This window comes from Mustela erminea, chromosome 1 (genome assembly GCF_009829155.1).
Source record: "Mustela erminea isolate mMusErm1 chromosome 1, mMusErm1.Pri, whole genome shotgun sequence".
NCBI classification, from domain to species: domain Eukaryota; kingdom Metazoa; phylum Chordata; class Mammalia; order Carnivora; family Mustelidae; genus Mustela; species Mustela erminea.
In genome coordinates this window covers 17,805,152-17,830,666 of record NC_045614.1, presented here as the reverse complement: position 1 = coordinate 17,830,666, position 25,515 = coordinate 17,805,152, and the positions used below count along the sequence as shown (strand labels likewise).

Sequence of the window (25,515 nt, the reverse complement as noted above, 5' to 3'; positions counted from 1 at the left end):
GCATTGACAGAGTAGGTAGGTAATGTCATGCTTACCTCAAAATTGTGGAGGAGCTAGGGGTGGGGGTGCAGAGAGAACCTTTGAGGAAAGAGGTGTGAATATATGAAGGGTGGGCCATATATAATATCTGGGTAGCAAAGAATCTCTATAAAGGGCTTGAAGTGGCCACTATGTGGCATTTTTTAAGAATGCCGTGAAGCTCATGTAGCTTGATTGAAACGTAAGTGAGGGGAGAGGATTACGAGGGGTCGGAGTGGCAGTCATAGTACTAGCTCGTGAGTCCTTGGCAATTCACTATAAGGATTCTGGCTCTTTGAGTGAGGTGGGAGTTGTTGGAAGGTTTTGAGTAATGATAATATAGACAGACGTGATTTTCTTTTATTTATTTATTTATTTATTTATTTATTTTACTTATTTGACAGACAGAGATCACAGGTAGGCAGAGAGGCAGGCAGAGAGAGGAGGAAGCAGGCTCCCCGCTGAGCACAGAGTCCAATGCGGGGCTCGATCCTAGGACCCTGGGATCATGACCTGAGCGGAAGGCAGAGGCTTTAACCCCCTGAGCTACCCAGGCGCCCCGAGACTTGATTTTTAAAGGGATCACTTCAGGGGCGCCTGGGTGGCTCAGTCATTAAGTGTCTGCCTTCAGCTCAGGTCATGATTCCAGGGCCCTGAGATCAAACCCAGGATTGGGCTCCCTGCTCAGGTGGGAAGCCTGCTTCTCCCTCTGCCTGCTGCTCCCCCTGCTTGTGCTCGCTCTCTCTCATGTCTCTCTGTCAAATAAATAAAATCTTTAAAAACAAAACAAAGCAAACAAAAGGAACACTTTGGTTGCTTTGTGATAAATGGACTTGGACTTTGGGCATAAGTAGAAGGGTGAGAAGTAGATTCTGTGTATATTTTGAAGATGGAATGAACTGTAGAAGGCATTAATGGTTGGATTGTAGGATGTGATTGAGAGTGAAGTCAGGGATGTCTCCAGAGATTTTGGTCAGAACAAATCCTCCATTTTTGGAAAGACGGAGTTGGCATTTACTGAGATGGGTATGATTGGCTAGGGTGTATTTTTGGGATAAGGATGGCATTGCGTGTTGAATTTTGAGTATGTTAGTTTTGAAAGGCTTTTTGAACATGTAAGGGGAAATATGGATTTGGCATTTGGATGCCTGAGTCCAGCATTCAAAGAAGAGGACAGATGAGTATATATTTGAAGCTGCATGAGATCAAGAGAATGAGTAGATAAGAGGATTCTTTGCAAACCAAACCTGGGGCCTTCTACTGTTGAAGAGGTTTGGGAGAAGAAGAGAAACTGGCCATGCATGCTGGGGAAAGGCTGGTGGCTAGAAGAAACAGCAGATGATAGTGCTGTCTTGGAGGCCAAGTGAGGGAAATGCTCTGAGGAGAGAGCCATCTCCTCATTAAAATTCTGCACACTGAGGCTTGAACTTCGGACTTAACAGTGTCAGGATCACTATAGACCTCTACAGAAGAGTTTTCTTGTCAGAGTGGCAGAGACAAAAGTATGTGAGATACTGCTATTTCTTGATCCTAAAAGTATTTTTAAAATATAGTTTTACCTTTTTATAAAAGGTCATTTTAGTGAATGAATTTGGCTTCTAACCTGTTTTTTCTTTTTTCATTTCCTTTGCAGCTATGATACTTGGGTCCATAGTAATGATGTTGATGCAGAAATTGAAGATCCACCAATTCCAGAAAAGCCGTGGAAGGTGAGAAATCCTTTTTAAAAAAAAATTTATTCTTATATAACATAGTAGTTTTTCTCAGCTTTTTTCCACAACAGTGCTTCAAGAAATACAGAATAAGGATCTTCTTTTCTTGTCATCCTTTTAAGCTGTCCATAACCACAGAGAACTCATTATCTAGGTCTTAGCAGCAATGTTTGCAGTGGAGTTTGAGGAGACCCCAGAGTCCGGTTACATTGTGGTTTAGGGTGGTTGAGAGAGGAGCAGGAGGAGTGCAGTGGAACATCGGTGGTGTCACCGAGGAAGGCTGGAAGCCATGCCTGCCTACCTCTTATGATGAAACAGCCCTCGTTAGTCATTTCTATTACAGTGGTAAGAGTCCATGCGTCAACTCTGATTTTTCGACTTTTAACGTGGAAATAATTCTGAAAGTTGCTAGAACAAGATAAAACAAAGTGCGACTTTATACTCTTCTTCCAGGTTCCCCTGTTAATAATTTCAGGATTTTATTCTTGAAACAAGATTAATACCTGATACAGAGCCCGTATTCCATTTGCACCAATTGTCCCAGTGGTGTAAGTTTGATATTAAGTCTCTTCCCTGATCAGGATCCGTTTCAGGAGCACACACTGCATTTAGTTGTCAGATCTGTTTAATCTACCTTAATGTGGAACTTCCAGCCTTTCTTTTTCTTCTGTGATTCTGGCATTTTTGAAAAGTATAGGTTAGATTTTGATGTTTGTTTTAGAATGCCTTAACCCACTGAGCCACCCAGGCACCCCAATGCCTTTTTTTTTTTTAAGATTCCATTTATTTATTTATTTGACAGAGAGAGATCACAAGTAGATGGAGAGGCAGGCAGAGAGAGAGAGAGGGAAGCAGGCTCCCTGCCGAGCAGAGAGCCCGATGCAGGACCCGATCCCAGGACCCTGAGATCACGACCCGAGCCGAAGGTAGTGGCCTAACCCACTGAGCCACCCAGGCGCCCCTAGAATGCCTTTTTTTTGGTAAAGGAATTTTTATTTAAAAGATTTTACTGATCTGTCAGAGAGCGAGCACAAGTGGGGAGCGGCAGACAGAGAGGGAGAGAGAAAAAGGCTCTCCGCAGAGTAGGGAACCCAATGAGAGACTCGATCCCAGGATCCTGGGATCATGACCTGAACTGAAGGCAGATGCTTAACCTACTGAGTCCCTGAATGTCTTTGAATTTGAGTGTGCGTGAATATTTCCTAATTATTATATTTAAACTATGCCCTTTTGGCTGCAAAACTGCTTAAGTGATTTTGAGTAATTACTTCTCAGTGCCTTATATCAGGAGGCATGTATTTCAATTTTCCCCATTATGGCTGATGTTTGTTAAGGTACAGTCTGCCTGGTTTTCCCATTGTAGCATTACCATTTTTTTCATTGAAATTAAAAATACCTTACAAAGAAATATTTTGAGATTATATGAATATCCTTTTCTTCATTAAATTTGTGTCCCAAAGTTTGCTCACCCATTAATAATTTCCTTCCTGGCTGAATTAGTTATTACTAGTGGTTTCCTCACTCTATCCATTCCATCTGTAATTGACATTTTGCAGTGGGAATGAGCTTTCCTTTCTCCCTCTACATGTGCCTGTTGTATCTGTGTTTTGCGGTGTGGAGGAGTGACACGATTGCCATTCTTCTTTCTGATGAATTGTCCACTTTTGGCCAGTGGGAACTCCTTTAAGCTGTCTCCTGTGACCTTTTGGTATTACTTGATTCATTTTGCATACTTCCTATTTCTGGGACAAAGAGATGTTCCAAAGTCTTTTTGTAATTCCATATCCTAGTCCTGGATTCAGTATTTCTGCAGGGAGCTCTCATCCTTTCCATGAGCAGTGGTAATTATACATAGTTTTTATTGACTGCTTTATGTAGTATACTGAGTATACTGATACTAAATTGAATCAAAATATTAGATGTGAGACCTGATTCACCCTATTTTGAATTCTGTGACCTTCAGAAAGACTTAGCTTCAAGCTTCAAATTTCATATGAGGAAAATGGAATTAACGAAAATTAGACTTTTTTGAAACCTTTTTATTTGGAAATAATTTCAAACTTAACTTGCAAGAATAAGAATAGTAGTTGGCACACCTTTATACCCTTTATCCAGATTTGCCTGTTTACATTTTACTCCCATTTTGATTTATCACTTTTATTCCATGTGTTTATGTATTTACCATTTTTATTCTTAACCTTTTGAGATAAAGATGTATATACTATGGTCTTTAGTCTAAAACATGTTTCTGTTTCCTAAGAATAAGGGAGTCTCGTTCATAAGCACTTTGCAGTTACCAACTTCAGTAAAATTTAACATTGACCCAATATGCTAACCTACTATCTGTATTCCAGTTTTGCCACAAGACCCAATAATGGTTTTCGTATCATATTTTCTAGTACAGAATACCGTTGAATAGCAGCTGTTGTATTCAAATGTCCTGTCTCTTTAGTTTCCCTTAGTCTGAAATGTTACCCAGTGCTTCCTTGCCTCTTTTGACATTTTTGAATTTGAAAGGGATGTTTTTCATTTGAAATTGTGATCTTTTTTCATGGTTAAATCAGATTATGCATTCTAGTCAGAATATTTCATAAGTGATGTTGTGTCGTCCTCAGGGCGTCATAGTGGGAAGCATGTTGTGTCCATCTGCTGCTTGTTGGTGATGCTGGTACCCAGTTATGGTGTGTTCTCTTGGCTCTACTATATAGTTCCTTTTTTTCCCACTTGCAATTTATAAGCAATCTGTAAGAGATTCTTTTAGGCCATACAGATATCCTGCTTCTCATCAAAATCCTCTATCCGTTGCCCAGATTTAGCATCCACTTGAAATTCTTGCCTGAACCAGTCTTTTCTTTGATGATTGCACAGTGATAATTTTCTATTCCAGTCTTGCCTCCACAATTACAAGTTGGCTTTCAGAGTTGTATAAGCAAGAGTCCTTCCTTTCCTCTCATTTAATTTTTTTATTCCTCTGTTAACCAATGTGGGTTTATGGAGTTCTAATTTTTCAGTGGCCAGTAACTTAATCCTTAATTATATTGGTGCTGAAATTGTTTCCTATTTGTCTATGCAGGGAAGGGTTGTCTAGTCCTAAATTCTTGTGTATGGCCTTTGAAAAATTCTGTTGGATAATAGGAATATGTAGGCTAGGTCTGTGGTTTCAATATCTGTATCTATACAACATTCAGAGAACCCATCATTTTTTAAAATTCCTACTCAGAAACATTAACAAAAAAGCAAGAGAAGTTGCCATGTAAAGGGCTTAGAAGAATCCTGAATCTGACTCTCAATTTTTCACTCCCCAACTGTTGCTATCCCTGAAAGGTTTCCGCAGAGCGCCTGCGTACTTGACAGGGTGAGGTGATAGGTCTGATGATCGGTCTGAGTAAATGTCCTTGTTCATCATTCCTTTGAATTTTGTTGAATGCCTAAAGGGAGCCATTCTTCCTGCCTAGAGCAATGGACTAGGCCTGTGGCTTTGAGTGGCCTGTTGCTGTTGAATGTTTTTTCAGTGGTTTTCATCAGGATAAAGATGAAATGATTAGTGAAATAAGCCAAATGGAGAAGGATACATCCTGCATGATACTGCTTTTATATAGAATCTTTAAGGAAAACAAAAAAAGCCTAGAAATCAGTAGTGAAACGGTTGCCGGTGAGGAGGGCTAGGAGAAGTAAGAAGTTGGTAAAAAGGCACCAACTTACAGTTGGGAGAATTGTCTGAAGATCTAATGTGAAACATGGTGATTAGAGTTGATGACACTGCATTGTATAATTGGAATTTGCTAAGAGAACAGAACTTAAATGTTCTCATACTTAAACAAGTTAAGTAGGTATGGTGATAGATGTGCCAGTTAACTAGATGGCAGGATCCTTTCTCAATATCAAATCATCATGATGTAGACTTTGAATATCTTAGAATTTTATTTTACAGTTATACTTAGATAAAGGTGAAATAAAAACGAATGATATGATTATCAAATTTAAGGGTCTTAGTTATTAAAACATCAGTCTTTGCAAAAACCAATGATGCTTTCTTACTATATGCAGTAACATGGAATAAAAGTTAGAAATGGTTAAGTTGACATTTACAGGACTTTAATAGTCTCATGGTTGGGTTTTTAATATATATATTTTTTTAGATTTTATTTATTTATTTGTTAGGGAGTGAGAGAGTACTTGCGTGCTCGAGAGCAAGTGACGGGGGGTGGGGAGGGGTTGGGATCAGGGCATGACAAGTAGACTCTGCACTGAGCTCCGGAGCCTGATGCAGGACTTGATTCCAGGACCCCGAGATCATGACCTGAGCCGAAACCAAGAGTGAAGTTTAAGCAACTAAGCTATTCAGGTACCCTTACAGTGTCATGTTTTTAAACTTTTATGCAGTTGAGGCTTTAATTTGAGAATAATAAATCAGCTCCTTTAATTTTGAACACTTTAAAAACTGCAATGGTTTGCTGTTATATATAGATACACATGATTGAATGTGGTTTTAGGTTCATGCGAAATGGATTTTGGACACTGATGTTTTCAATGAATGGATGAATGAGGAGGATTATGAGGTGGATGAGAACAGGAAGCCCGTGAGCTGTCGTCAGCGAATTTCTACCAAGAATGAAGAGGTATTTGGTTTGGCATCATTTTTCTCTACTTGATGTTTCTTCTTTCTGGGCTTCAATGTTGTCAGATCTTCACTAATAAGCTCTGACATACAGTCCAAGGTGTATCACTCGTGAGGTATATGGAAAAGTTACCAAATGGCCATATAGCCATCTCACGGGCTGACATTCCCAAAGAAGGGGCCTGACGATCTTAGAGGGTCATCAGGATTTAAAATGGCATATGCAGTGTGGCATCGGTATAGATGATTTTGTTTTCCAGGTCTGATTTTAATTTTGTGAGCCAAATATTTATTATGGGGTAATTTAATTTAGTTGTCGGCTTTTCAAGGGAAAACTAATTTTGTCTTAATATTTTTTAATAGCTTTGTTACTATACACACAGTAGTTAGTACATTTTATAGGCCTCAACGGGAGAGTTCAGCCCTTTTTAAAGGTGGGATCATGTGGTATTTATTACTCTTTAATCCTTTAAGAAGCCCAACCACCAGAAGTTTTAATGTGGTTCCTGAGAAGCCACAGCCGGCAAAGGTAGGTGTGTCACCCAGAGGGAAAGGAGTCTGAGAAGAAGGCTTAGATGTGTTGGTGTTGGCTGGTGACTGTTTAGGAAAGATTCTTATTCCCTTTCACTGGGAACACATCAGGTTTTTGCTTTTTGCTTTGTATTGTAGTTCTTTGAAAAATTTCTGAGACAGAAATACTTTTAACTATTCACTTAGAATGTACCCTTCTTCTTTTTTTTTTTTTTTAAGATTTTATTTATTTATTTGACAGACGAGATCATCACAAGTAGTCAGAGGTTGGGGGGAAGCAGGCTTCTGCTGAGCAGCGAGCCTCTTGGGCTTGATCCCGGGACCCTGAGATCATGACCTGAGCCAAAGGCAGAGGCTTTAACCTACTGAGGCACCCAGGCACCCCATACCATTCTTTCTTATCTGTTTTCAGCCCTGAGACTTTTTAAACTAAAACTCTTTGGTACACAATGTGTGTTATTTATTTTTAAGAAAATTATTTTAAAACTGGGTCTTTTTCATAGCCTTTCATTTTTAATTGGTCCTTATTTGCTGTGGAATTGGACTTGAAGTTTATTTTTTATTCAGCATCCCTCCCCCATATGCTTACATATTTGCTTTCCCTTAGTGCAGTGCCAACCAATCTTTTTTGTCATTAGGCATATTCTAACTTCTCTATCACATTATTAAAGAGGCCTTTCCATAGCCATCTCTGTTCAGATTTAGATGGCTTTTGTATTATTCACTTATTTTTAGGACGATTCTATAAAAATGCATTTAATACCCCTTTTTAAAAGTTTAACTTCAGACTTACTGTACAGTGTGAACAGTTTAGATTTTCTTTAAAACTTCATGTATAGGCCTGTAAGATGACTCATATTTCCAATTTTATGCTACCGAGCTTCTGAAAAGAAACAGTTGTAAGGAGTCTGAGGGTACCAGAGATGATGAATGTTTAATTAATGTTTTAATCTCTGATTTTTTTTTGTTTTGGCACCCCTGGTACAATACTTCGGAGCATTTTAGGTGTTAATTCTTTATTGTCTATTTTATTAAATCCCTAATTATCATCCACAGGTTGACTTTCATATTTCAGTGTGTATCCTACAACTGCTGAACTCATTAGCTCTGCTAGTTTTTCGGCAGATTCCTTAGGGTTATCTTTATAAAAGATCATGCCATCTGCAAATAGGGATATTTGTGCTTCTATTAAGATCGACTTTTAAGTCATAAATTGCAATCCTCTTTAACATCTTTTGTGTCCTAAAGTTTTCTCCTGTCCCTTTTACTGATGTGTCAGGACTTGTTTCTGATGCACTTTCCCAAGCTCATTCAGTCATTATTGTATTTCAGTAATTAAATAGCATATATTTTGTATTTTCCAGTAGTTGTTGAAAATGCTTTTCCCATTTGGAAGCAGAAGGTGAATAGGAACAGTTTTTAGTTGTCTGTTTTGTAGCAGTTTGAATACCGGTGGGATGGTTCTGATATTTCCATTGGTGGTACGTCACATGGAAGGTCAGAGAATCTTGACTCCTGGTGGTCTGGGATGCTCTGGTATTATCTTTGTGAAGCTCATCTTTGGACAAGGGTTTGTAGAAACTGAGGAGTCAGAAAAGCTGGCTGATATTTATTTCCATTTACTTCTTCCTAGCCAGTCAGAAGTCCAGAGAGGAGAGATAGGAAAGCATCAGCTAATGCTCGAAAGAGGAAACATTCGCCTTCCCCTCCGCCTCCTACACCCGCAGAATCCCGGAAGAAGAGTGGAAAGAAGGGGTAAGTACTGCAGCATGATTCAGAGGCATTAAAACAAACTGCAGAGGGCATTCCAGATTTTTACATTTATACCAGAAGTTTCGCGGAAAGGAAGTTAGTTGTCTTACGTTGTCTTGGTAGATGTCTTTGCTCTGGTAGCTTGTCTTGTCAGATGTTATCTGATGACCCATCTTTTGTTGTATTTATCCTAAGGCACTGTGCAAAAATCTTTTTTTAAGTAGATATGAATAGTGAAATAGTCATAATAAATCTGGTTACATCCAGCACCACACATAGTTATGATTTTTTTTCTTGTGATGAGACCTTCTAAGATCTGCTCTCCTAGCAAATTTCAAATGCACGATGCTGTGTTACCTGTAGGCACCATGTTGTATTACACCTCTAGGGTTTATTTATTTTATAACTGGAAGTTTACACCTTACACCAACTTTTCCGTTCTCCCCCAGTGCCTACCTTTGGCAGCCACCAGTGTGTTCCTGTGTCTGTGAATTTGTGTTTTTCATTTTGTTTTCTTTTTTGGATTCCACATAAAAGACATCATACATTTTTCTCTGTTATTCCACCTAGCAAAATGGCCTCAAGGTCTATCTGTGTTGTCCCAAGTAGCAGAATTTCCTTCTTTTTTTATGGCTGAATAATATTCTCTCTCTCTTTCTCTGTCTCTGTCTCTCTCTCTCTCTCTCTCTCAAACACACACACACACACACACACACACACACTTAACTCTGTGTTCCACATAAACATACTGTGATATCTAATCTGTATTTTAACTATATCCACTCCAATTCTGTGGTCAAATTCTGAGAGAAACTATTTTTTCTCTCTCTGTCCTAGCCATGGGAAGGGGATGAATCTTTGCCTTCTGGTTTGGAATTTTGGCTCCAGCTTAATGAGAGTGGAAACCATGTACAGAATCTTAAAACTGAAAGGGATCTTTGAAGTATCATAAGCATCTTTATTTTAAGAAATAGAGATTGAGGTTCAGAATAGGGAGGTAACTCTTGTAAGGTCACATAGAGATTTTTCCTTGGAGTCAAGATTCTAAGCTGGACTCTCAGCCTCCCGTGGCTATATCCTTCCAGCTGTTTTCCGTCATCTGCAGCAAGGTCTGAGGGTGGATGGATTATTTGGCCCTTCATCCTTCTTTTCTCTTCCACTATTTTTCCTTCCCTTTTCTTACCTCCTTTCTGAGTTGGCCATCTGATATCCAGGCACCCTGAATCCAGTCTTTTCTCTGTCTAATTATGTGTTGAGCATTGTGGCTGGTAAGGAATTTAAGAAATTAAATTCACCATAGTTAGTGTCTCTTTCTCTGATTTTACCACCGGTCTCATTTGGGATCAGAATGACTTGTAGAGGAAATGAACCTGTCCTGTTGCATGTTTAGCAGAGTGCCTTGTTCAGGGCCTCATACTTGGGCGTTAGTGACTCTTACTTGAGCGGGGATTCTAATTTCTGGTGAATAGGTTGTTGTAGGGATCAAGTGAGACTCAAGACCTGCCTTACAGTGTCTGGCCTGAAGTAGGTACTTAATAAATGGCAGGAATACTTAACATTTATTATTTTATATTAAATAGATACTTAATTCCTGGCTTGCTTAGCTTGTCTTGCCCAGAATTTTTTTATAATTTAATTTCAAAGAGGTTAAGTTTAGTTTTAGAAAATGACAGATGCAAAATTTCTTCTTTTCCTGCAACTGGAAATTTGTTAAATTTCTGGCTGTTGACTAGACTCTAGAGATTTACTTGTCATCTTCTCTCCTTTAGCTTCCTTTTATTGAATTTTTCCTATAGCCAGATTAGTGTTTTTTTATACCCAGAACATGCCTCGAATCATGTTACTTCTTTCTTTCTTTTTTTTTTTTAATTTTTAAATCTTTTTTTTTTTTTTTTAATTTATTTATTTGACACAGAGAGAGAGAGATCACAAGCAGGCAGAGAGGCAGGTAGAGAGAGAGAGAGAGAGAGAGAGAAGCAGGCTCCCTGCCAAGCAGAGAGCCCGACGCGGGGCTGGATCCCACGACCCTGAGATCATGACCTGAGCCAAAGGCAGAGGCTTTAACCCACTGAGCCACCCAGGCGCCCCTAATTTTTAAAATTAACATATAATGTATTATTTGTCTCAGTGGTACAGGTCTATGATTCATCAGAATCATGTTATTTCTTTTTATGCTTTTTAAGAGAGAGGGGGAAGCAGGCTCCCTGCTGAGCAGGTTACCCTAGAATCATGTTATTTCTTGAAGGGTAGGATTATCTGAAGCATTGTGTACTGTGTACAAAAGCTGTTAGGGAAGTTAAAAAACTCTTAAGTTTTATAGATTATATTAATGAGCCAGTCATAGTCCTAAAAGGATGTGGTTATTTTGTCAAGTCAATGTATTATGGTAGAAAAAAACACAAAAATAGATTTTTCTTTAGTGATTAGTGAGAGTAACCTTCTTTCTTTCTTTCTTTTTTTTTTTTTAGATTTTTTTAATTTATTAGACAGACAGAGATCACAAGTAGGCAAGAGAGGCAGGCAGAGAGAGAGGAGGGGAAGCAGGCTAATACTAAGCAGAGAGCCTGATGTGTGGCTAAATCCCAGGACCCTGGGATCATGACCTGAGCTGAAGGCAGAGGCTATAACCCACTGAGCCACCCAGGTGCCCAGATAGTAACCTTATTTCTTAAATCTATAATCTCAGTCTTACAGTTGATGTGCAGAAAATTCAGAGCTTCCAGATATCTTTGTGAAGAAAGCCATACAACTTTTCCATGTGTTCCTGGGCCTGAGATAAGTACACCTTTCTTCCCACGTAGGGGCTGAGATCCAGTGCCCGGACACTAGTGGCCTCCAAACCAAGATGTGATGTCCGGGAGGCTCACAGTGATGGCACTTACCCCCTACTCTGAGTATAAAACACACGAAATTGGATTTCCTGAAATAGATATATGTGTATCCTTGAATTGAATACGTCTCTCTTCTAATGAGCAGTCATTCAAATTTCCTGTTAAGTTTCCTTTAATGAAAAGACATTGACCTTTGTTTTCCTAACTCAGGTTTTATTGACCTTCCCTGCATTTTTCTCCCTTTTTTAGGTTTTTGTCTCCCTAACACCTTTAGGTTCACAGGCTTTTGAAAAATTGTTATGCAGTCTTTATTCAAAATTTTAAAAATATTTTTACCTGTGTACCTGGTTCTGACCTATGTCAGTATTTGGTCCATCATAGAAGAGAACTCGGCTTAATCACTCAGCAGCATGAGGACTCGGGCTGGCCCGCTATATATTTTTATCAGCTCTTTCTCTCCTCCTCACTTATTTGCTTCCTGACTGTTCCTTCCCAGAACAGGTTATCTCTTTCCTTAAGCCTTTACTCCTGTACTCATTATCCTGAAACATTGTCTACTTTTTGGGGAATTGTTTCCAATGTTTAGCTTAACTGTCACCTTTGATCTTAAGTCTTATTTTCTTGGTGCTCTTTTTGTTTCTGGCACATCATATTGTATGAGATAGATGATAATTTCCATAATTCCTCAAGGTAAGGAGTCATTCCATTCTTGTTTGAACCCTAATCTGCTTTCTGGAATGTGTTAGTTTTTAAATTAAATGAAGGAAAGAGCAATGGCCATTTTTACACACACACAAACAAAATTGGTACCATCCTAAGTGATTTTACTTTGCAGTTCTTAATATTTGGATGATATAAAAGAGCCAGGAAAATACAGTTGTACATATCTTTGTGAAAATTTCTTACGTAAGCGATTGTTGATGTGAGATAAAATATGTGCCATATTTCCTTAGCAGATGTTCTTTTATTACATAATTTAAGCCCCCTTTAGGATGCTGTCTGCAGTTTGTATAGTAGGATTTCTGGGCCAATTTCTTACTTCCAATAACTTTTATTTTCCTTCTGGCTGTCTAGATGTAATTTGGGAATGTACCTAACTTATTTGATTTCTATTTGTCTTTTAAAACAATTCTGAACATAGATTCTAACTATGAGGTGTCTGCTGTGAGTAGCTATAGTCACCTTATTTATATTTTTATATATTATATGCTCTAGCCAAGCTAGTCTTTATGGGAAGCGCAGAAGTCAGAAAGAGGAAGATGAGCAAGAAGATCTTACCAAGGACATGGAAGACCCAACACCGGTACCCAACATAGAGGAAGTGGTGCTTCCAAAAAATGGTTTGTATTCTTCTGCCTGGACTATGAGAGTATTAGATGTGATTTAATCACTCATAGCAATGCCATGGGATGAATCATTTCTTGCTCTGTGCCACTAGTTCCCAATTTTCAAAGTTGAAAATGTTTATGAAATTACCTCTTTCACAGTCTTTTTGTGTACTTTTGCTGCTTATTGAGAAAAACACTGTGACCAAAAAGTTCTCTTATGGGGCTCCTTGCTGGGACAGATAGTTGAGCAGGTGATGCTTGATCTCAGGGTTGTGATTCAAGCCCCACAGTGGGCATAGAGCCTACTCAGAAAGAGAGAGAGGGCGCCTGGGTGGCTCAGTGGGTTAAGCCGCTGCCTTCGGCTCAGGTCATGATCTCAGAGTCCTGGGATCGAGTCCCGCATCAGGTTCTCTGCTCAGCAGGGAGCCTGCTTCCCTCTCTCTCTCTCTCTGGCTGCCTCTCCGTCTACTTGTGATTTCTCTCTGTCAAATTAATAAAAAAAAAAAGAGAGAAAGGGAGGGAGAGAAGGAGGGAAAGAAAGAAACATTCTCTAAATTGAGCAATGCTTTGAAATAAATGTTTTCTTTATTTTTTTTTAAGATCTTTATTTATTTATTTGACAGAAAAACACTGAGAGGGGGAACAGATGCTGGGGGAGTGGGAGAGGGAGAGGCAGGCTTCCTGCCGAGCAGGGAGCCTGATGTGGGGCTCGATCCCAGGACCCTAAGATCCTGACCTGAGCTGAAGGCAGATGCTTAACGACTGAGCCACCCAAGCACCCTTGAAATAAATGGTTTTTATTTAGAGAGAAACAGTGAGAGAGAGCATGAGCGAGGAGAAGGTCAGAGAGCGAAGCAGACTCCCCATGGAGCTGGGAGCCTGATGCGGGACTCGATCCCGGGACTCCGGGATCATGACCTGAGCCGAAGGCAGTCGTCCAACCAAGAGAGAGACAGTGAGAGAGAACATGAGCGAGGAGAAGGTCAGAGGGGGAAGCAGACTCCCCATGGAGCTGGGAGCCCGATGTGGGACTCAATCCCGGGATTCCAGGATCATGACCTGAGCCGAAGGCAGTCGTCCAACCAACTGAGCCACCCAGGCGCCCCGAAATAAATGGTTTTTAAATCCCAATAGAATCAATATACAGATGAGAAGGTGGTGTATTATCTGTGTACTTTTTAACCTATTTAAATCAGTTATTGGGAGGAGAATGTTAGACCCTTTTAACTATATTTGTGGATTTGTTTATTTTTTTCCCTGATTCCTGTGAATATTTTTTTCTTTATGTATTTTCTTCCTGTGCTTTGAAGTTCTGCTCTTTAAGGGCATATGCACTTAGGATCATCATGTCCTGATGAATTGACTCTTATGTCATTTGTGTCTACGGGCCACAGTAGTGCTTGTCTTGAAGGCCAAGTTTTTCTGATGATAATAAATCCTCATCACACCACACCCTTTTCTTTATTTCTAGTTTTTTTTTTTTTTTTTTTAAAGTCTTCACTGCACTGGACTCCGGTAGAGTAGTTTTGTTAAATTACACGAGCTTTGTTCCTACACGTTAGATTTCTAACTTCCATTTCTCTTGCCTCCTGTTACTTTCACTTTGATTATGTAAAGCATGTCGATTTTAAATAGCATATTGTTGAGATTTGCGCCCCCCCCCCCCCAAATACACATTTTTTTTGTTTTTAGTTGGAGTATGTGGTCAACTGAGGTATAACAGAACTATTAATGTGGTTGGGCTTAAGTCTGCCATTATGATTTTTTTTTTTTCTGTTTGTCCCTCTTGTATTTCCTCCCTTCTTTTGTTTTAATCCACTACTTTTGCTGTTCTATTCTGGCTTCTGTGTTTGCTTTTCTTCTTCTTCCTCTTTTTTTTTTTTTTTTTTAAGTTTTATTTATTTATTTGAGAGAGAAAGTGCCTGAGTCGGATTGGGGAAGGGCAGTGGGAGAGGGGGAAGCAGACTCTCTCCTGAGCAGGTAGCCCGACACAGGGCTCTATCTCAGGACCCCGGGATTATGATCTGAGCTGAAGACAGATGCCTAATCAACTGACCCACCCAGGCGCCCTTGCTTTTCTCTTATTTTAGAACTTCTATGACTTCCTTTTTTATATAGCCTAGTTCTAATTGAGATATTCTTCACATAGCATAAAATTCACCAGTTAAAGTATATTTTAGTCACTCCAGTGGTTTTTTTTCAGTGTATTCATTATGTTGTACAATCACCACCTCTTAATTCTAGAACATTTCCATCCTCCTGAAAAGAAACCCCATACTTACTTGGGGTTAGTGTAGACTATCTCCTTCCTCCTGTATCCTGACAACCACTGGTCTGTGTTCTGTTATGTAGATTTTCATATTCTCTATTTGATTTTTACCTATTTTTTCTTAGTGGTTGCTGTAGGGATTACAATATACATTTTTCAGGTTTTTTTTTTCTTTTTAAAGATTTATTTGTTTGTTTTAGAAGGTGAAAGTGAAAGTGTTGGGGGGGGTACAGAGGGATAAGGGAGAGAGACTCTCCAGCAGACTCTGTGCTAAGTGCAGAGCCCAGTGGGTGTCTTGATCACAAGAGTCAGATGCTTAGCTGACTGAGCCACACAGTCACCTCTCTCTCTCTCTCTCTCTTTTTAAAGATTTTATTAAGTAATCTCTGTACCCAGTGTGGGGCTTGAACTTAAAACCCACGATCAAGAATCATATGCTCTACTGACTGAGCCAGCCAAGTGCCTCCAGATATTTTTACCTATTTATTTACTTATTTATTTATTTATTTAAAGTTTATTTAAATAATCTCTATACCCAGTGTGGGACTCAAACTCTCACAATCCTGAGATCAGGAGTTGCATGCTCTTCCGACTGAGCCATCCAGGTGCCTCCCCAGATATTTATTTATTTATTTTTAAAAGATTTTATTAATTTATCAGAGAGAGAAAGGGAGAGAGAGCGAGCACAGGCAGACAGAATGGCAGGTAGAGGCAGAAGCAGGCTCCCTGCTGAGCAAGGAGCCCTATGTGGGACTTGATCCTAGGACGCTGGGATCATGACCTGAGCCGAAAGCAGCTGCTTAACCAACTGAGCCACCCAGGCGTCCCTCCCCAGATATTTATTTTAAGTAAACGAGCTACGAAGGTGTTTGTAGTCCTGTAACAGATAACTAACTGAAAGGAAAAGCTTTAATAATGGATTTAATATAATTTGGACACAGGAATGGCTGAATTCATCAGTGGAGTAGAAAGTTTGGTTCAACTATAGATCCATGTTTGTTTATTAATTTATTATGAATTTGACAGTACTGATTTGTGGGAAAAGACTAAACTGTTCTACAAATACTCTGGAAAGAAATTAGTTCTAGTCTTTGTATCATAAATAAAAATTAAAGCTTCGGGTTGATTAAATTGTCAAATTAAATGTAAAACTAAACTTCCAAATACTAATGTACTTTAAGCAAGTGTTAACATTGGGGGAATATTCCTTAGCCGTTTAATAGAGAATTAGAACTGTAAATTTGTATAAAGATTCTTACACCCTGGGGGCATCTGTGTGGCTTGGTAGATTAGAGCCTCTGCCTTTGGCTCAGGTCATGATCTCAGGGTCCTGGGATTGAGCCCCACGTCAGGCTCTCTGCTTGGCAGGGCGGCATCCCCCTCTCTCTCTGTCTGCCTCTCTGCCTACTTGTGATCTCTGTCGAATAAATAAATAAAATCTTTAAAAAAAAAAAAAGATTCTTACACCCTGTAGAGTAAGGGGCAGACTATTTTGTACTGGTAATTTTATAAAATTTTGGGGCCAATAAGTGTGTGAAAAGATGCTCACTCTTATTTAACCAATGATATATGAATTATTAAAGGAATATTTTTCATCCATTAGATTTTCAAAACTTAGAAAGCAAGTTTTGAGAAAGTACCTAGTCTCAAATGCTATCAATGGTAGTATAAATTGATAAAAGCACTTAACACAATTTGGTTGTATTTGTTCAGTTTTAAAATGTGTACATTGAGTAGTAAATTTTAATGTCAGACCTCTCATTTTAAGTAAGTGAATGTGGATTACACTGCAGTAAAAAATAGCAAATAAAATAAGTTTCCATTAATATAGCAGTAGTTAACTTATGACCCACCTTTGGACACCGTGGATTTATTGGAAATGAAAGAGATTGGGTGCCTGGGTCACTCAGTTGGCTGAGCAACTGCCTTCAGCTCAGATCATGATCCTGGAGTCCCTGATAAATTCCTATATCGGGCTCCCTGCTCAGCAGGGGGTCTGCTTCTCCCTCTGACCCTCCCCCTTCATTCTCTCTCAAATAAATAAATAAAATCTTAAAAAAAAATAAAAGATATAAATTAACTAAAAATATGTAGCATGGGAAGGTCATACAGGCCCACTATTGAATGAGAAAAATAGAGTGCTAAGGAAGAGCGCAGTATGGGTAACATTTCTATAAGATTTAAAACCCTCAAATATGTTTTGAAGTCTACATAGATATATAAAAGGTATTACTAGTTCTCCCTCAATTTATTTAAGTGAATGGCACAAAAATTGGAATCAACAAGTGCACAGAAAATGTAATAAAAAATACTTTTGGGGAAAGGATTGAAAGGTTCTTTTTAGGTTTTGACCTACATATTTTTCTGTTGTGTACTTTTTGTCATGGAAAAATATCGGTGCTTAGGAAATTAATTACAGAATGCAGTCTGTTAAAGTAAGTGTTAATCCTTCTCTGTTGGGCTTGGGTTTTCCATGAAGGTGAACACTGGATAATTGCGGATTTGCTGTGAGATTCCTGTAGTTTTCAGTCCTCTTTTATTCTATTTTCTTCTTTTAAAAAAGTGGAACTTTCCCACTAAAACATGATTATTTTTTTTCTTTCCAGTGAACCCAAAGAAAGACAGTGAAAACACACCTGTTAAAGGAGGAACTGTCGCAGATCTAGGTAAAAACCAAAGCAGTCTATACACTTCTGTGGGTTTTTTCTCTTGAAGATTCAGTTTCTTTGATAAATCTTTCTTTCCTGAGAGATGTCGCTTCCAATTGCTACCTTTTTGTCCAGCGTAGATGTTGACCATGGCTCCTTCAGCACCATTGTCATTTCGTTGGCTGCCATACCAGGAAATATAATTTCCTGTGATCCATTTTTCCCATTCTTACTGATTTGATTTTACCTCTTCAGAGCAAAAGTGTGCTGTCTCTTAAATGCTTTATTTTCTAAAGTATTTTTTCTGGCTTTCTAAATAGTGTAAGATGAGAATCACATCATCTGCTCAAACTATTTACAAGTCACAGAGTACATTTTCACAAGTGAGGCATAATCCGTGAATGTGCTGTTGGGTAGATAAGAGGAGGGTAGTCACTTGTTCCAGTTTAAGAAGATGGAGGTAGTTGTAAACGTCTTTGTTCTTGAGTGTTATATATGGATCTCAGTTTCTTTCTTCACTTGAAAAGATCAAAGGAGGGGCACCTGGGTGGCTCAGTCAGTTAAGCATCTGCCTTTGGCTCAGGTCATCATCCCGGGGTCCTGGGATTGAGCTCCACTTTGGGCTCTGCTCAGCAGGAAGTCTTCTTCTCCGTCTTCCTCTGCTCCTTGCTCTTACTCCCTCCCTTGCTCGCTCGCTCGCTCTCAAATAAAATAGTTTTTTAAAAAAATCAAAGGAGAATCTAGTGTTTTCAGTATGTATCAAATTTTTGACTTTAGGGAATTTTCCAGCTGGGAGGGGTTATGTGGAAAATGAGACTTCGGTTTCTCCATCTCCTCACTAAGTGAATTCTGTATTTCAGGCAAATTGCAGAGATTGTTCCCTCCCCCACCCCCAGGGCTTTTTTTTTCCTTTAAAGATTTATTTATTTATTTTAGAAAGCACAAGTGTGTGTGAGCTCGTGAGCTAGGGGAGGGCCAGAGGGGGAGAGTATCCTCAAGCAGACTTCTGCTGAGTGCGGAGCCCTACTCAGGGCTCGATCCCAGGACCCGTGGATCCCAGATCATGACCTGAGCCAAAATCAAGAGTCCACCACTTAACTGACTGAGGCATCCAGGTGCCCCTTTTTCAGAGATTCTTGATGACAGCTGTGAGTAGGTAGTTAGGGGAGGGTTTGTTTTGTTTTGTTTTTCATTTCACTATACCCTCCTTTTTCAGGGTATAGTCTGTCATTTAACATTAGTGGATGACTCCATTTTTGATTATGTCAAAAAATAGAGAATTAGAGAATTGAGATTTGTCTTGATGACATTTTATTTAAGGTGGTGTTAGGTTGACAAAATAAACGAAAAAGAAATGCTGTCAAAACATTGTTCCTCTTAATTGTCTTTAACATTATTAATAGGATATTAATAACTATTAGTAATTTCCATTTTCTTTTTTTTCCTTTTTTTTATATTGCCTGTTTCACAGCTGGTACTTAGCACTGAACCAAAGGCCAGGAAAACAAAACTAGTTGTATGCAGTCTTTTATATTTTCAGTAATGTAGTAGGGTAAATGATTGTTAAAATTTGATTATCTTCACTGAAACAGTTTGTTAAACAGAGTAATAGTTTATTTCTTTTTTTTTTATTAATTTTTTTTTTAAAGATTTTATTTATTTATTTGACACAGAGAGATCACAAGTAGGCAGAGAGAGAGAGAGGAGGAAGCAGGCTCCCCGCAGAGCAGAGAACCCGATGCGGGACTCGATCCCAGGACCCTGAGATCATGATCTGAGCCAAAGGCAGCGGCTTAACCCACTGAGCCACCCAGGCGCCCAATAGTTTATTTCTTAAATACATATCCTGAAAAGGAATCAATCTTTAGTTTTAAGGGAGCAGGTAGTTGTCTTTTTAGAAGCAGAGGTAAGTATTAGAGAATTTTTGTAATAGACTTTACCAGAGGAGTCAAACTGAAGCCAGTTTTAAGCAATAGATAGAGGTGTCAGTTGGATTAAGACTTTGTGCTGGATATAAGGGATCTTCCCTTTGTGTTTGTGAATGGTTTGAAGTCTGAACAGTAAGGATGTTATGGCCCAAGATGCTGCTTATCACAGCCGGAGAGCTAGAGTTTGTGGAATTTGAAACTTGTCCTGGCTTCTCATGCAGGGACCAGCTGGCTTTTCCATGTATCACTGAAGCATCTGGCTTTCTGCATTAGGTATAACCTGAACCATGCCAGGGGTAACTGATCCAACAACTGGAAATGCCTCTTCATAGAGTTGTTTATTGCTTTAACTTGTCCGTATTCTGCCTTATATGTCTTCTAGCTAAGTATACCCAATACTTCCTTCCTTTCTGTCTTGAGATCTCCGAAAGGTCAGGATCTAGGGTCTGCGGTGAGGCTGTGATTGCCTACATGTGAAAGGAGGAAAAGAACGTTTATTTTTACTGTTTAGCAATCCGTAAGCAGGATATCTGTCCCTCCTACTTTAGTATTATCAGAAGTCTATTTCCCTTGGGTACCAAGACTACCACAGGGACAGAAATCTGTCAGACTAAATTTAAATGGTTTATATTTTGGCCAGGGAGAGATCAGTAGGTTGTGTTCCCACCATTTAGTGAGAAATTGTTTATCATGTGGTTCAGCAAGATCCAAAGGACAAGAAGTTCATGTTTGACAATGTCATTTAGATCTGTTTGTTCATTTCCTAGAAAAAAAGTCGTCAGAGTGCAGAGCTGGGTGACCGTGATTTATTTACCACATTCACGCTGGCAGGTGTTTGTCTGACACATCAAGCAACAGCGCCATCTCTGTTTTGCATGAGTACCTGCCAGGTGTCATTCTCCATACGTTCGCATTTCACTGTAAAACCATGTCAGCCCCGTGTCACTGATGAGGAGATGGAGCCTGGAGGGGTTCAGTAATGTTTCCAAGTGTACAGCTATTAAGCGACAGAGCACAGAGTTAGGTCCCGGGTGTCTCACTTTCGTTCTTCTGCTTGTGTCCCTGCACTCTGCCCTTGTGCTGTGCTCATTTCTCCTAGCCTTTATGGATGCTCATAGTGACCTTAGAGATCTGTGAAGGCGGCAGGTCCACCCCCATCTGCTGCCCTTTGACCAGGCTGCTTCCTGTCCGGAAAAGGCCTGCTTTGTCGTTCCCTTCTTTCTGTATTTGGAACGATCCACCCATCCGGCCCCTCTCTAAAATACATTGATTTGTTTTCCTCTGGTACCATTTGATACCTGTTTGTGTATTTTCCTCTTCTCTCTCTTGCCACTTGTAACTGGAATGTAAACTCCAAGAAGTCGGGACCTTTCTTGTTCTTCCTTGGGTCCTTAGCATTTGGACCGTGGCTGGCAAGTTTGAGTACTACCTGTTCATGTACTACTGATGTTTGTATATTCTCTAAAATAGAGGCTGGTGGACTTACCCTGGAAAGGGCCAGATAGTAAATGTTTTAGACATTGTGGGCCATGTGGTCTCTGTCTCAGTTGATTAACTTTGCCATTATAATGCACATGCAGCCGGCCTTCATATATAGACAATTATCCATTCCGGTATTTTTTGCTATGGAAATCAGCTGCCTTGTTTAAATTATACTTGGGTTTACTCCTGTGCTTTTGCAGGGCCAGCACAGGAGTGCTGTCCTAGAGTCCTCTGTCCTCAGAATATATTAACACTCTTACCAGGACTTTGTCTGTAGTGACTGATTTTCACAGCTTTTCTTTTCTTTTTTTCCTTCACTCGTTTCCTCTGAGATCCAAAATGTCATTACTTTGTTTCATCAAATCGCAGGAGGCAAGAGCCCTAATCAAGTCCTTTACCTTTTATTAGCAAGATCATGACTAAGATAGTAGCCCAAGCAGTAATTAATTACAAATTCCCTGTTGTTGGAAATTTTTAATTATTAATGCTTTGAAGTTCTACTCACTTTGGTGCTTCTGTGTACAATTTCAGTTTACTGAATTACTAGAGGTGGGTTTGCTTTAGTAATGCTTTATTTCTTTCCTATTCTCTGTATGGAACAATTAAAGTTTTGAAAATTACCTTGGTTTTCAAGTAATCCAAAGAGCGGACCTGATTTTTAAATAAATCATGTATTTTGATTTTACAGATGAACAGGATGAAGAAACAGTCACAGCAGGAGGAAAGGTAATGATTTAGTTAGGCCTGGTGGAGAAGTAGCTATCTGAGGGTCCTCTGCATGGAGCAGGAAGAGCACTGATTAGAAGTGTCCTTAGAAATGTTCAATTTTGAGGGCCCTTCTGATCTTTTTTTAACACACTCCTGAAATTTGTCTTTCTTGACTCTGAAAATTTTATTGAGAGGAAATTTCTGTCTTCTCATGAAGTGTTCCTCTTATGCTATCATTTCTGGTTCTGTCACCCACTGGTTGCAAGGTAGTAATCAGAGCTCACTGCAGTGTTCCAAGTGTCCTCTGACAGGACAGGTTAAGCAGGGACCACGTTGATCGTTGATCGCCTTGACTTTCTCACTTCCATTTCTTTGGGTGCATCTCCAGCCCCCAGCCCTTGAGGATACTCATAACGTTTTTTGAGCCCTCACAGTCAGCAGCTTCCTGTTCCATCAGTCCTGTGGTAGAGACTAGCAATAACGATGTTGGAAAGTGTTGGATTTCAGGCTTTTTAGTAAATGGCCTGTTCATTCAAACTATCATATTTGACTATGTTATTAGTTAAGTGTAACTGATCCCTAATCCCTCAAATAACAATCCCCTTGAAATAACTCTCTTACTTTGCTGAAAATGGGTAGTTCTTTTTTCATTGAATTAGAGAAATCCCCCAAATTGACACTTTCTGTGTTTTTTTTTTTTTTTTTTTTTAAGATTTTATTTATTTATTTGTCAGAGAGAGATTACAAGTAGGCAGAGAGGCAGGCAGAGAGAGAGAGGAGGAAGCAGGCTCCCTGCTGAGCAGAGAGCCCGATGCGGGACTCGATCCCAGGACCCTGAGATCATGACCTGAGCCGAAGGCAGCGGCTTAACCCACTGAGCCACCCAGGCGCCCCTCTGTGTTTTTTTTTTTTATACATTCAAGGAATGAGCCTGTTTATGATAGGATTTTCCTGAAAACTTTCGAGAAACTCCTCTCCATAAAGCTCTTTAATGAAATTACTCTTACGATTCTTTTCTTTTAAGATTTTATTTTAGTTTTTAAAGATTTGTTTACTTTAGAGAGAGTGTTGCACAAGTAGGGGGAGGGGCAGAGGGAGAGAATCTTAGCAGACTCCCCACTGAGCGCAGATCCAATGTGGGGTTTGATTTCAGGACTCATGAGGTTATGACCTGAGCTGAAACCAAGGGTCAGACTCTTAAGTGACTGAGCCACCCTAGTGCCTGGAAGATTTTTTTTTTTACATTTTATTTTTAAGTAAGCTGTGTACCCCGTGTGGACCCGAACTCACAGCCCCAAGATCAAGAGTTGAACACTCTACTGACAGAGCCAGCCAGGAGTCCCTATGATTTTTTTCTTTAAAATTAGATTTCTTGGGGCACCTGGGTGGCTCAGTGGGTTTGGCCTCTGCCTTTGGTTTGGGTCGTGGTCTTAGGGTCCTGGGATCGAGTCCTAGGTTGGGCTCTCCGCTCTGCGGGGAGCCTGCTTCCCCCCTCTCAGCCTGTCTCTCTGCCTGCTTGTGATTTCTCTCTCTCTCTGTCAAATAAATAAATAAAATCTTTAAAATAAATAAATAAAATTAGACTTCTTTAGTTAAAGAGCTACTTAGCAACCATTAACAGATGTTATATTTGTAAAAAGATGTCATTGGTTAGTGTAAATACTGTTGTGTGGCAGTGGAAGAGACCAAAATAAGCCAGACAGTTGTGACCTATAGGGTTATTTTTATGCCAGGGACAAGGAGTATCTTGAAACCAAGGCCAGGTCTGTTGTATAACTAAAACCAAAGTTGGTTAGAAAATAGTTACTCTAGGGGAGACTCTGTCAAATAAATAAATAACATCTTAAGAAAAAAGAAGGACGCCTGGGTGCCTCAGTTGGTTAAGCAACTGCCTTCAGTTAGTTAAGCAATTGCCTTCAGCTCAGGTCATGATCCCTGAGTCCTGAGATCGAGTACCACATGAGGCTCCCAGCTCCATGGGGAGTCTGCATCTCCCTCTGACCTTTTCCCCTCTCATGCTCGCTCTCTCTCTCAAATAAATAAAATCTTAAAAGAGTTATTAAAAGAATAGTAAAAAAGAAAATAGTTAGCAGTTAATAGCTGGTCCCATAATGTCATCCCGTGTGTTCCCTTACTCAGATAATTAAATCATAGACTACTGGCTTTTGTTAATTCCAGTGGCAGTCTTTCCCTGGTTTTCCTTGAGTAAAGGAAATTTTTTATATTCTAACTGAGTTGGTGATATCTACTCCTTAAAAACTCATTAACCATGAGCATATTTTTTACTAGCTCCCCTGATTTGGGAAATAACATTTCTTACCCTTGTAATCAAAATTGTTTCAAAATCATTTATGTAACAACCAGAGTTTCCTTGGGCCTTTCATATTTTTAAAGATTTTATTTATTTATTTGACAGACAGAGATCACAAGTAGGCAGAGAAGGAAGAAGAGAGAGAGAGAGGGAAGCAGGCTCCCTGCTGAGCAGAGAGCCCGATGTGGGACTCGATCCCAGGACCCTGAGATCATGACCTGAGCCGAAGGCAGCGGCTTAACCACTGAGCCACCCAGGGGCCCCCCATTTTCAATTATTTATTAATTATTTCATAAGAATAAAAACAGTAAAGCACCACAGATAAAAGAGCGATGGATATAATGGTATAACTGTAGAAGATTGAAAACATCTGAATGTCAGAAAACTTACTGCCTGTGGTTTTCTCTTGTTTTTATTTTTAAAGATTTTATTTATTTATTTGACGGAGAATGAGAGAGGGAACACAAGCAGGGTGAGTTGGAGGGGGAGAATGAGCAGGGAGCATGATGCGGGGCTTGATCGCAGGACCCTGGGATCATGACCTGAGCTGAAGGCAGATGCTTAACAACTGAGCCACCTAGGTGCCCCTTCCTTGTAGCATTCTTGATAAAAATGTTTCATCAGAAGTTAATTATGAAGGATAAATAATTATAAGTAGAGATTGTTAGATATTGCATAAGTCATTTGTTCTGGAGTTTTGAAACATTTGAATGTCGTGGGGTACCCCCACCCCCCCCAAATGGGGGCAGGGATTAAAGGAAACTAAAGAGATGTGAGTATCATATAATGTGGATTCCTTGAACAGGTTCTGGTTTGGGGAGAAAAATGTATAAAGGGCATTTCTGGGATTTCTTGGAACCATTTGAATATAAACTGTATTACATGATAGTATTTAAAAGTAATTGTTACTACTCTTTACATAAGAAGTGTTCTTGGGTTTTGAGCCAAAGCAATGATTTTTAAATTACTGTATTAGCCAGACCAGGTTTTTTGGTGGAATCATTTGTAAAACCTCCGTACATGTGATAAAAATGAGAACTGACTTTCAGTAGTGAAAATGGTTGAGAGTGTAGGCCCTCAGACTGGGTTTTCTGGAGTTACACTCTTTTTTCAACTTACTGGTTCTGTGCATCATTTTCTCATCCGTAAAAGAGGTGATAATACCTGCTGTTATTGTGAGGAATGAATGAGAAAAGGTGCACATAGCCACTAGCAGATACTTACTGATCAATCTTTGGGATGGGGGAAAGTGTGCCATTGCGCTTCATTAGTGTCCTTGAGTCACCTTCTTATAAATAACTTGAGAACGAGTAATTTAGATTTGTGACCCTAGGATTAGATAACTGGGCACATAAGAAGCAGGCTTCTGTGGGAAAAGG

The 25,515-nt window shown here is 39.5% G+C and overlaps 1 protein-coding gene across 3 annotated transcripts in view; it reads left to right on the top strand.

The window, feature by feature from the left end:
• Positions 1-25,515, top strand: part of SMARCC1 (SWI/SNF related, matrix associated, actin dependent regulator of chromatin subfamily c member 1) — a 173,237-nt gene that overhangs the window by 58,026 nt on the left and 89,696 nt on the right. For all 3 annotated transcript variants that reach the window (XM_032318216.1, XM_032318205.1, XM_032318225.1), the window contains exons 8-13: positions 1,652-1,727; positions 6,224-6,349; positions 8,513-8,634; positions 12,678-12,802; positions 17,666-17,725; positions 21,806-21,843. In XM_032318216.1, the coding sequence (XP_032174107.1) occupies positions 1,652-1,727; positions 6,224-6,349; positions 8,513-8,634; positions 12,678-12,802; positions 17,666-17,725; positions 21,806-21,843 (547 nt within the window). The remainder of the gene's footprint in view (positions 1-1,651; positions 1,728-6,223; positions 6,350-8,512; positions 8,635-12,677; positions 12,803-17,665; positions 17,726-21,805; positions 21,844-25,515) is intronic.